At 39.1% G+C, this 12,504-nt stretch overlaps 1 protein-coding gene and 1 long non-coding RNA gene across 2 annotated transcripts in view; one reads left to right on the top strand and one right to left on the bottom strand.

Moving 5' to 3' along the window:
* The window catches only part of shmt2 (serine hydroxymethyltransferase 2 (mitochondrial)), a 29,482-nt gene extending 18,136 nt beyond the window's left edge, over nucleotides 1-11,346 (top strand). The window contains exons 6-12 of the mRNA XM_085407507.1: nucleotides 1,789-1,911; nucleotides 6,414-6,553; nucleotides 6,676-6,838; nucleotides 7,046-7,145; nucleotides 9,065-9,220; nucleotides 9,853-9,960; nucleotides 10,220-11,346. Of these exons, the coding sequence (XP_085263633.1) occupies nucleotides 1,789-1,911; nucleotides 6,414-6,553; nucleotides 6,676-6,838; nucleotides 7,046-7,145; nucleotides 9,065-9,220; nucleotides 9,853-9,960; nucleotides 10,220-10,347 (918 nt within the window). The 3' untranslated portion in view covers nucleotides 10,348-11,346. The remainder of the gene's footprint in view (nucleotides 1-1,788; nucleotides 1,912-6,413; nucleotides 6,554-6,675; nucleotides 6,839-7,045; nucleotides 7,146-9,064; nucleotides 9,221-9,852; nucleotides 9,961-10,219) is intronic.
* LOC146670534 (uncharacterized) overlaps nucleotides 1-12,504 on the bottom strand; it is a 213,049-nt gene that overhangs the window by 67,062 nt on the left and 133,483 nt on the right. The gene's annotated exons all lie outside the window — the stretch shown is intronic.

Genomic DNA, 12,504 nt, shown 5'->3' with positions numbered 1-12,504 from the left:
TTTTGATCATATCGCACAGCCCTACTATTTATACCAGTGTAGTACGATTCGCTTTTTGGAGGTAGAGTATGAAAACTGGGAGATATACTGATGTATTTTTGATGTCTTACGAATGTCAGTGTGAGAAGTCTTCCAAAAGCCAATAAGCCAGCAAATGTTAAGACAGTCAAGCTTTCAGTATGTTAGAGTTAGATGTAAACACATTGCACAAGGCCGACACACGCAGCTTTTTTGCTAGTTCTTCTTATAATAGAATTTAAACTTAAAAATAATAATGTAATAATGACTACTGCCACATTACAGTAAATGTATACTGAGCAATAAGCCATGTCTTAGATTGCTGTCATAATATTGGCAGTTATGCTGACAGTGTTGGTCAGCTTGTGTTCATCAAATGTGAACACCTGGGATAACTAAACTATATTTGAATCTTTTTACAGTGTTACTCTTTTTGTTTAAAATCATTAACTTATTCATTGAAAGAAACACAAAACAACAGCAAGAAATGTAAAGACAATAATAGCCTTTTAGAAAATCCTGTTTGTTTCCCTGCCCCAGAGGGAAGACATGAGGCAGTGTGGCTAGGGATTTAGTGTCTAACTTCACAAAACTTAAACGCAACAGACACTTGCTGGCAGCTGTTTGCTGACACAGGGCAGTTCGCAAGTTTATAGTCAATATACGGCGACCATGTAGTCTTACTGCTATACTTGTAACACATTCAAAGTATTTTCCACCTGCACCAGCATCTGTTAAGTTAGGTTGCATCAGATTTAACAAGTGATTTTTTAAAATTAACATAAAGTTTTGATCACTCGACTATATTTAGTGTAGAATATTTTATTTCTGGGGTCATAGTTGCAGTATTGGTAGCAGCTGATGGATGGTCATGAGAGTCTGTGTGTCCAGACCTGCTGATGTATGGGCAAGCAGGACCCCTCTGTGAGAAAGATAATGGGAAATCGACAAGCTGGCCAGCACTACTGGCTCTGTCTTCACAATGAGCAGGTTGATGGAGTGAGGGGGCATCCATAGATGTGCTCTGGAGATGGGAGATTATCAGGCTGTCTAAATAAAGCTTTCCTTCCTCCTTTTCTCTCTTCTTTTTCGTGTCTCTGTCTGCCTTATTCACCATTGTTTTTGTCCCTCACTTTGTTTTTCGGCTGCATTCTGGTGTCTTTCACTGCTTCTCTTTTCTGACGCTTAAAGGTGGACTAGAGGGGCAAAACTTCACTATGAGGCATCAGACATATCGGTCACTGGACAGGGTGAGCCTGGCTCCATTTCATGTGACTTCAAATTGCATTTACTGGAAAAAATGGATTGTCTAATGTGTTTCTTACATTGTTCATTTTAATAAAAGGGGGCAGAGAGAGTCTCGAAACCAACCTGAATCTGTTCAGGTTCATTGCACCAGCATAGCAGGTCCCTGAATGGTTAAATTAGGATAAGTAGGGGTGCATTACTGCAATTGCTCCATCTTCTTCCATGATATGATAGGTATAAATGCCTCCTTTAGATAAATTCCTTCCCCTTTTAAGGTAGCCAAAGTACTTCAAATACAGCTGCTTCGAATGAGCTTCAAATGGAAAAAATCTCTCTTCCGTGTAGATATGTTTGCTCTTGATACTCAGATATCTGACAGTTTTTTGATCTTTACATATTCCTTTTTTCTCCTGACCCTTACATTCCCTCTAATATTCTCACATTCTTCTTCCACTTTCTCTTTATTCTTTCACACTCTTCCTTTATCTTCTCTGTTTCCTCAATCTGTCTCCCTTTCTGCAGATTGCAACAGGACTTATAGACTACGACCAGATGGAGATGACGGCCAAGCTGTTCCGGCCCAAGCTCATCATCGCTGGCACCAGTGCCTATGCCCGGCTCATTGACTATGCCCGCATCAAGAAGGTGCACGGAGAACTCTCTGCATTCACAGCTCACCCCATGTTCACCCCGTCTTTTTCCGTTCTTTGCATTGTAATGCCAAACACACCAGCTTCCCATACCGACAGGTCACATCTCGCCAGCATTACTTCAAACCGTGTCTTTGCTAATTTCGTCCGACAGAAATGGAGACTCGTCTGCTCTAAATAAAGAGCATTCACTTTGAAGCTTCAACATTTTCCAAACACACTAATTTCAGGGTCATTACACACTTTACACACAGCTGCTTTCTTCTTCTGTTGACTACTCAACTCACACTGAGTCACAAGTACTCAGTAGCAACTTTTAACCACACACTTCACTGTTCTCTTTGACGGTGCACAAGAGGCCCCTTTATCTGTTTTGTTATACCCACCCGCTGATTCACTTCATTCACTCCATGACTGTTTCCCTTTGTTGCAGAGCTCCACTTTAGCTAGTACCATCAGATGGAGTGTCCCACCATTACAGAGCTGTGTTTTTATTAAGCACCATAACTACTTTGCCACTAGGCCTGAAGAGGGGCCATATTTTCCCCCTGGCATGTCTCTGTGCAACTGTTCTCTGTTTTATGGCCGAATCTGTTAGGCAGACTTCACATTTTAGGCGGGGGTGAGCTACCTAGATTGTAGAGTTGTTCATTTTTTGTGTGTTTTTTTTTTTTTTCTTTTACTATCGGTATTCATCAACTGCCGCGCTTCACCCTCTTGTGTTCTTTACCCTCTTTCCTTTTAATCTAATAAACGTGCAGATCCAGTTCAGATATGAGAGGAAGAGAGATTGTCACGATAATGCATATTAATTGGAGCACTAAAAAGATTGTTTACTGCTCTGATCATTCGCCAGCGAGTCATTTGCATGTTAGCGAGCTATTTATTGTTTGTGCCTTTTTCAATAAATGCTGGCAAGAGACAGCAAGGATTTATTGAATTGCGTTATAATATTTCAGGCCTCTGAAGACTGCTGAAGGATGTAATTACACCAGCTCTCATTTGAAATGTCTTTCCTTAGAGAACATGGGTACCGTTAACAGATGGAGTTAGTCCTCAAATCTTAACTGTGGGGGGGTAAATGTAAATGTAGTGCCAAGACATTGTATCTGAAAAACATTTTATATGCATACACAATGTAATTTATCTATATTTGAGCAGTGTCAAAAACTCACTAAAGCTGAAGTGCTAAGTTTGAGCTTTATCAGGGCTTGGGTGTCTTCATTAAATCACTTATTTTTGGAAAAGACGTAACCGCCTGGCAGAGTCCATGGTGAGTTTAGGGGTCATATTTAATATGTCTGCAGTAAAGTCCAACTGAGCACTGTGAGCAGAGAACTTTACAGATGGCAGAGATCAGTAGGAATTTAAAAATATTAATTGAAAGGAGCTGCAGTGAGCTTATCATAAGAGCAAATCATAAGTGTTTACAATTTTTAAACATGGTGAGCACTGATTTGTTCCAAAACATAAAAAGTAAACCCCAGGAAGACACCCCCCCCCCCCCCCCCCCCCCCCCCCCAAAAAAAAAAAGGCCCATGAAAGAAATGCTAAGTAAGATTTCGCTAAGTAACAGAAGCTAGTGGAACAGAGGCTTGTCCAGATGGGACATCATAGCTTCGGCTCTCTTTTGAACTTTTTTTCTGAACTCAGGACTGTGTCACCTTAAAGCAGGGGACAGTGTCTAAGAAAGGCCAAAAACCTTACACTGCAAATCTAATCCAGATGGAAAAGAGAAGGTATTTTCACCTCATAGTTTTCAGGCTAATCCTGGAGGCTCAGTGATTTTAATTTAAAGTCTTTGTGAAGCACAGGGAACTGCACCCGATTCAGGATACTTTATTAATGCTTAAGGAAATTGTCTTAAAAAAGGACTTGGATAGTTAGCTATAGATGATTTTCTCAGTATTATTGTAGGGTCTTTGCCTAATAATATAAACATTCAAGATTCAAAGCGTTTATTGTCGTGTACAAAGTAAGCATTTCTCTGTACAATGAAATTCTGTCTCTGCTGTCCACAAACAGATGCCGGTTAATATGTACATTAGAACTAGAACACATAAAGCACAAATAGTATAAATAAATAAATGGAGACAAGAAATTGAAGTATTAAATAGATTTGTGTGCATTGAGGCCACTGGTTTAATTTGGGCTGTATAAATAAAACTGAATGGAATTTCACATTTTATGTTAGTTTTTGTTTTAAACATTTCACTCATTAAAGTATAAAAAGTTCAATTTTAAAAAATGTAAAATCCATGGATGAAACTTTACAGTCAGTTCGACCATTCAGACATTTTACACAGCAAATCGCCAAAACTGTTTTCAGTAAGCAGTTCTTCACTCATCCATTTCAATCTAATCTAATAAATAGATCAAATTAAAAAGAAAATTCAATACAGAAAATAATACAAGCACACAAGCTTCTTCATAGATACCAAACCGCATGTGAAGGTTATTTCTGAGACTGGTAGAACTTTATTTTTTATTTAGCCTGTTGTTTGCTGGGACGTTACTTCTACAGACCTCGGTTTGATTTTTGAGCATGTCCTTCATTTTATTTGTTAGGTTGAAATTTAATATTTTGATTTATTCTTTAGACTCTTTAAACTCTTATATTGTGCAAGAGTCTTGAGTGCCCCATAATTTCTCTACATTTCGCATAAGACATGCCAGATCTTCTCCTAGTTTTCTTTTATGAAGGTGTTTCAAAGTTGTTCTTTGGACATTGGCTGTGTTTGAACGTTGTTTCAAACGAAATAATTGGACCAGTTTTAACTTCATAGATGTGCGTGGGTGTGTAACTTATCAGCTGTTTGGGCCTGGTCTTTGGGAATATGAACAGACAAAGCAATCTCATGGTGCCTTCCCAAAAACGGGGCATATACTACTATGTGAATTCCATAAATTTAAGGTTTTCCTACTTCATAATCAGTTTTTGTTGTTTCTGTTATAGCTCATCACTCATCCAAGTGACTCCTTGGATGAGTGATTAATGTTTCTCTCACTGAAAACGCTACATCCAGATGAACAGAATCAACTTTTTGGGATTTACTTACCTGGCACGAATCAAGAGCTTGTTTAAATTTAAAATTGACTATTACATTGATTTAGTAACTGAAAGGTTGGAAACCTTTTGGGGGACCAGCACTGTATCTGTTGTTGCATTCGGAGTGTCCATTTCACAGTGCAGTATTATAAAAGGAGTCAGACACATGTGAGGTACAAGTATTAACGGCAGGCAACTTTTTGCTTTAACTACTGCCAAAGCAACCGTGCATAACTATGATCATTACTGCAATGAATGTTTGTTTATTTCCAAAGCCAATGCATACAGTATTTGGCATGCGCAGATTGCCTCTACATGTGCAGTAGATGCAAGGGCAGTACCAAAGCTTTGGTTCCCTCTCCTGCAGTTCAGAAGTGTTTCACTGAGTCCGAAAAATTTAGAACAGAGCCCAACATATTTCTGTCATATTTCATAGTGGCACATACATTGTTTTTGCTATCATGGTGCTCTCATGGTCCTTTGATATCACATCTAAAAAACACTCTTCTCTGACAGGACCAACCTACTATTAATTTGCGTTTAAATTTCGAGTTACTAAGTGCTTCCTTTGTAACATTCACACACGCATTCATACACCAATGGAGTATTCATACTCTGATCGTAGAAAACATGGAGGTTAGTATCTTGCCCAACTGGAGCAGACCTGGGATCGAACCACCAACCTTCCGGTTAGTAGGTGAAACTTTATTAGGTAAAACTTTGTTATTTTTGTTATTTTCACAGTAGAGGGTGTGCAAATATTAAGGGTATAACTATTGCACTGTGTATTAGATGGAGGAGTTGTAAAGTGAGACTGATTCCCTGTGTCTTTCAGTGGTGCATTTGGGTGATCTTAGTCTCTCACTTAACACTGCTCCTGTGACTGGTCAGCACAGATGAGTGGGCGGGAGGTATTGCCCAGCATTGTCCTTACTTTCAACAAAATTCGGCTCTCCGACACCACCTTAAGGGAGTCCAGCTCCATCCCCACAACATTATTGTCCTTTCAGATCAGTTTATTGAATTTGTTGGCATCTGCGACCCTCAACCTGCTGCCCCACCATGCAACAGCATAGAGGATGGCAGCAGCCACAACAGACATAGAAAATTCTGAGCATTTCTGACAGATCTTCAAAGACGTCAGCCGCCTCAGAAAATACAGACGACTCTGGCCCTTCTTGTAGAGCGCAGTGGTGTTTTTAACCCAATCCAATTTATTGTCGGTGTGTACTCTCAGGTATTTATAGTTCTCCACAATTATCACATCGACCTCCAGTATTGAAACAGGGGTCACATGTTTCCTGATCCTCATAAAGTCCACAATCAATTCTTTGGTCTTTGTCATATTGATCTTGTATTGAAAAAAACTGGAACTTTCCTGCCACATGTGTATACATGTTGGTCTTAATTTTATAACTGTTTCCTCATCCTGCCTCTTTTTCTTCCAGCTGTGCACCAACATCAATGCCTACCTGCTTGCTGACATGGCTCATATTAGTGGCCTGGTGGCAGCCAAAGCCATCCCCTCGCCCTTTGAACATGCTGACCTGGTCACCTCCACCACGCACAAGTCCCTCCGTGGAGCAAGGTAAGGTCAAACTGTAAGAGACACGGGTGGGAACAAAAATCAAATTACTGAGAAGCAAACCTGGTTTGGTTTTTAGAGAATAGTAAAAGTGCTTCATCAGTAAAAGATTCTGTTCTGTCCAGGGCTGGTCTCATCTTCTATCGGAAGGGTGTTCGCTCAGTTGACAAAAAGGGAAAGGAAATCATGTACGACCTCGAGGACAGGGTCAACTTTTCCGTCTTCCCCTCCCTGCAGGGTGGACCTCATAACCATGCCATTGGTGCTGTAGCAGTGGCACTCAGACAGGTCTGCACAACCTTAAGAACATGTTGCATAAACTTCAGTCAGCAGAGGGGAAGTAATCTGTTCTGTCACAAGATGCATATAACATTAGTTTTTGTTAATAAAACTCTAGACATGATGCAGTTACATCATACAGTTTCTTGATGTCTGTATCTATTTTTGATAGCCAAATGATAAACTTACTGTATGGTTTTGGTTCTGTGTGTCCAGGCACAGTCTCCCCTGTTTAAGGAGTATGTTGACCAGGTGCTAAAGAATGCCAAGGCTATGGCTGCAGCTCTTCTCAGCAAAGGCTACACTCTGGTATCAGGTAATCTAGTGTGTATTTACTCAATTCTTTATTTTCCAAGTCACAGACTCAGCACAGAGCATTTAACACTGAAAATTCACATAAAATGTCCTGTAACAAAATGCAAATTACACAGCAAGAAAAAAAGCACAAATCCATTTAAATTCATGATGTGCAAATAGGCTAATGTCGCTGCGCCTGCCTTGTCAGTCAAGAAAATAAAATCAGATGAAAGTGGTCACTTTGCGGTTGTGAGCAAATGCTTGAATCTTGTACTGAATCCAATACGCTGGCCTCAGCTGTTTTTTGATGTATAGCCTTCAATTGATACTCTAAAAATACAGACTTGTCCTGTGCTTACTCTGCAGTGTGTACATACACCCTTCTTTAATCCCTTAGTAAATGTTTTAGCCAAATAACTGGAAAGAGTGGAAGACCGTACCAGTAAAACACAAATTCAGTGCTTTTACAAACCCTATACAAATGTTGGTTGACTTAGTTTCAACTGTTAAAGACAATTCCTGTCTGACTTTCCTGATTAAGTTCCCTTCAGGTGACAAACTATCACAGAGACTAATAATATCGTATCTTATAACGTTTGGATGACTCTTAAAACCTTTGTAAACTGGAAGTGGAATCTAATTAGTTAACATCTCCCAGTTGCATTTTCTCAGTACAAAGCTAGAATAAGTTCATACGATCTAATTACTAGGAGGTACACTGTACAACTACCTTCCATAGTCTCAGCTAATGGAGAGCGTCATTACCAAAGTGGGAAGAGGCCTAAAATGTTCTTGTTCCACCACAGGTTATAAATAATGCTGTCAGTTCCTAAATGTTGTCTAATTAGCAGCAATCTTCAGACATAATGTGTGCTTAAGAAAACAAACAAGCAAAAAAAAGAAAAAAGAAAACGCAGTCCAGAACACGCTTGGCCTGTGATTTACTCTATCCCATTAATCTCCTCACTGTCATTCTCTTTGGGGGTGATTTTTGAGATTTATGTTGTAGAGTTCTCTATTTTAATGGTCAGCCATCTTGAAAATTGAACTCTGTACATTATGAACTTGTAAATGATAATTCCAGAGTAGTAGAATTACACACAGTTGCACATGGGCTACTCTGATAGATTTTCATAATGTTTAACTATTAAATGAAGTGCTGTGGAGAGCTGCCTTTGTATAGTTGATGTAAGGAGCACCAAGATAAAAAAGCATCAGTATAAAAGTCATCTTGTCCATAACCAACAAATTTGTGAACTAATGAGCAAATCCTGCAGCCCAGGCAAGGTAAACTAGCTGACAGGTTGTGTAATGACTTATCCATGTTTTTAAAGAAAGCAACATTATCAGGTACTTCCATTGATACTCTGAACACATAATTATCCACTCATGTCCCAAAATCAGCAATTTAGTGAGTCCTCACTTAAAAAAAAGAAAGAAAACAAAAGGAAAACAAAACACTGCCTCACACAGTCATCCAGCAGCTCGGATTATTGTGGGTTTTTTGGTTTATTATGTCTAGAATAAAGATATTTATAATACCTTTGGTGGTTGTCACTATTATTGGTTAGACTTTTACGTGTCCTGCTTAAAAAAGTGAATTTTGACGGCCTGTATTCCAGGAACATGTGCATTTACTCTTGTGGAAGCTAACGGGGATCTAAATAAATGATCTATTTGTCTCCTTCACACTTAAATCTTATTAAATGAACAAAATCTAATTTGGCTTTTTTGGTTTCAGCGTTGTGAAATGTATAAATAGCATGAATCAGATAAGCACATAAAAGAGGAGAAAATGTCAAGCAGTACTCCTTCTTAAGCTAAATCTAATATCTGTGTTTCATACATTGGTGTGACAAGGTGCTGTGATCAAATGCTTCACAGCGAGGTTTGTGTGTCTACAAAACAACATGCTTCTGTCCTCATTAAAAATTCCAGGTGGGACCGACACCCACCTGGTCCTCGTGGACCTGCGGCCCAGGGGTGTTGACGGGGCTCGGACTGAGAGGTTACTTGAGCTTGCGTCAATCTCCACCAATAAGACTACCTGCCCTGGAGACAAGAGCGCCCTGGCGCCTGGTGGCCTCAGACTAGGTAAGAAGCAGCTTCACATCACACTGTGTTTGGCCGAACACACACCAGGGGTGTTGTGAAACCATGCGCTTCCCTGTATATTCATTTTGAATGTTAAAAGAAACCGATCAGTTGTCCAGCAATGTTATAAAGTTTTTTTTGTCAGATTTATTTTACATTCACCACCTTCTTCAATTAATCTGTGTTGCTTTTTTAAAAATGTAGTTCTGCATATGGAAATTAGTCAGCCACAAATTAAGCCACAAGCACTGAGCTGTTCATGATTAATTAAACTTGTTTGGCTTTTTAATCATCTTTCAGGAAGTTCAAGAGCTTCTCATCTACACTCCCTCATTTTTAGCATTATCTTAAGGCAATATTTCGTACCTGTAATCCAATGCACTGCACTTATTACTTTCTCTTTTGTCCTGCACTGTGGCAGCCATTAGTATTTGTGTAGTCGAATCTGTATAGATTAATTACTGACCTTTTAAGAAGCTCCAAGTCTATACAATTTTTAAAAAACTATATGGCAAAATTAGCAGAAAAAAAGCAAGAACAAGAATTTAAAAAACGTAAAACTGGAAAAGTACAAAAGGAAGTATATAGTTCATAGTCTATTTCAACCTGAGTGATGTGTTCTTCTCTGTCAGGTGCTCCAGCCCTGACCTCGAGACAGTTCAAAGAAGCTGACTTTGTGCAAGTTGTCGAGTTCATGGATGAGGGTTTCAAGATTGCCTTGGATGTCAAGAAAAAGACAGGTGAGCCTGCTGTGAGGAGGGGGGCAGATTAATCTGTAGCTCAGGGGATGCCTAAAACATGTTTAAACTCTTTTTACCAAAGCACAGTTTGAAACTGTTCATTATTAACTGTAATAGCATTAGTGAATTTATAAAGTCAAATATAGTGCACGGTCTTTAAAATTGCTGCATGAGAGAAGACAAAATGCCCAGTGGTAGTGAAACAGAGGAAGCTAAGAATAAACATCTGAGCATTTCTCTTTTCTGTTGTTGTTTGCAGGAAAGCTCCAGGACTTCAAGAACTTCCTTCTTCAGGACCCAGAAACGGTGGCTCGCATCGCAGATCTGCGCCACCGTGTTGAAGCTTTTGCCAGGCCCTTTCCCATGCCAGGGTTCTCCGACCATTAGCCCACTGTGGACTCACGGGTCTATCACAGCCAGATGGCAGAGAGCCGGCAGGGCAGAAGTGTGGATGGAGTGAAATGTGGCTGGAGCCTGTGAACTGAAATGGCTTCAATTCACTTTTTCAATCATATACGGGAAACAATTTTTATACTGCTTTGCAGTCACGAGTCATCTGTTTGGGTAAAAACATAGCTTCCATTTTGAGTTAAAGAAACAATCAAATGTGACAGATTTTCTAGAGCAGAACAACATATTTTCTATTGTGTGTGTGTGAAGATTTTCTTCTTCATATCATTTTGTAATAAAAATGTGTGTGGAAGAAATAATTAGCAAAAGTCGGTGTCATAGTGTCTGTGATCTCAATGAAAAAGAAAAATCATACTGGATATGTTTACTCACAGTCACCTACTAACTGGAAGGTTGGTGTTTCGATCCCTATCTGCTCCAGTGTGCATGCCAAATATCTTTGGCTGGGCAGGCTTTTGCAAGATACGAACACCAAATTGCTCTCTATCAGAGTATGAATGCGTGTGAATGTTAAATAGAAAGAGCATAGAAAAAAAAAGTGCTATATAAGATCCAGTCAGTTTACCATTTACCCTTTAATGTGTGTACCTGCTCTCATCACTGAAAAGCACAAGGCTAGTGACAATTCTGGTATTCTATGGCGAATGCTAAAAGGTGCCAGGTAATACGCACAGGGCCCACTGGAGGATGTCAGGCCCCAGCCACCTTCATGAAGTCTGTCTCTTAATCTTTGGTCAGAGACATTCACACTAGTGGCCTGCTGGAGGCCCTTTCTGTTCTCATGTGCTCATTCTGCTCCTCCACAGTGCACATGGTTTCAACAAATGCGAATAAACTGTCTACATCACAACTCAGTCAAAACATATTTTACTATAGTGTTCAGAAGTCTCTGATTTTTTTTTTTAACTGACAACTGCTGGTTTGAACCAATCTTTTTCATGTTTGTGTTCATTTTAGTAGTGCCATTCTAATAAACCCCAGTAATGAAAGTATGGTCTGTGTTGTGTAATTCTGTTATATTGTTATGTTTAACGTATTTGCAGAGGATTAAAACAGAAATCTTAAGCTTTGAAAAACTAATTTAGTCAAAATATATAGAAAAAAATGTGAATGCATGCATCTATTTGATATTGACATAACATTGTTGGTGGCATTTACCTGGCAGAGTTTGCAGATGAAAGTTTCCTAAACAGTACAGATTTTCTACAGCTCCACTTACATGCATACTCATATAATTACACTTGAATTTTTTAATTTCATGATACCTCATTTCTGGTTTTCAAGAAGAAAACTTTTTACAAACCGTTTTACAAAAAAGTGTTGGTTTATAAAATAAGTATGAAAAAGTTTTTCCTTATAACATTTTTTTGCAGTTTGGTTGGTTTTCCACAAGTCAGCCTGTTACACTCACTGGCCATTTGGTTGGTACACCTCACAGTAATATTTCTTCAGGACAAACCATGAATTAAAAACTCATCTCATTTAATATGTGCATCTGTTCACTTGTTTTTTTGCCCCTCAAAGCTACGCTTATTTCAATCTCATAGCAAGGTGTCTCTGAAGGTGTGCCCGTCTCACCTTAACACTGATTGGAACAGGGTGACTGGTGGTTTGCGCATGGCCATTGTAGATAACATTCATGTCTTTGACAGTAAACTAAGGGAAACCAAGACAGCAGGCATGCTGCCACTGGCCCTGCTTTCACAGCTCTGAGATCAGTTACGATCTGCGCTTCCTTGCAAGCTCCAGCTAGCATTAGCAAGTAAATGAGTTTCTGTGATTTATCATTGTACCAGAAAGGTTTTCTCCTGTTAACCATCCTTGGTCAACATGTTGACCATGATATAGAGAAGATAGAGTTTGAAAAAGTTGTACTTCATTGTCAGTACATTAACAATCAAAACTCAGAGAACTGCCGTTCACTGTTCAAGGTTCAAGGTTCTTTATTTGTCACATGCATAGTTATACAAGTATAACACACAGTGAAATGTAGCCTTTTTTTTTTTCTTTTTTTTTTTTTGAGGTATTTGGATATTAGGGCTGGGCGATATGGCCTAAAATCCATATCATGGTATAATTTGAAGCACGAGCGGTAACGATATATATCGCGATATATTCTTTTCTTCTGTATAA

This window comes from Rhamphochromis longiceps, linkage group LG5 (genome assembly GCF_057381845.1).
Source record: "Rhamphochromis longiceps isolate RC_006_pf linkage group LG5, R_longiceps_female_GT1.1, whole genome shotgun sequence".
NCBI classification, from domain to species: Eukaryota; Metazoa; Chordata; class Actinopteri; order Cichliformes; family Cichlidae; genus Rhamphochromis; species Rhamphochromis longiceps.
This window is presented reverse-complemented; position numbering and strand designations above follow the sequence as displayed.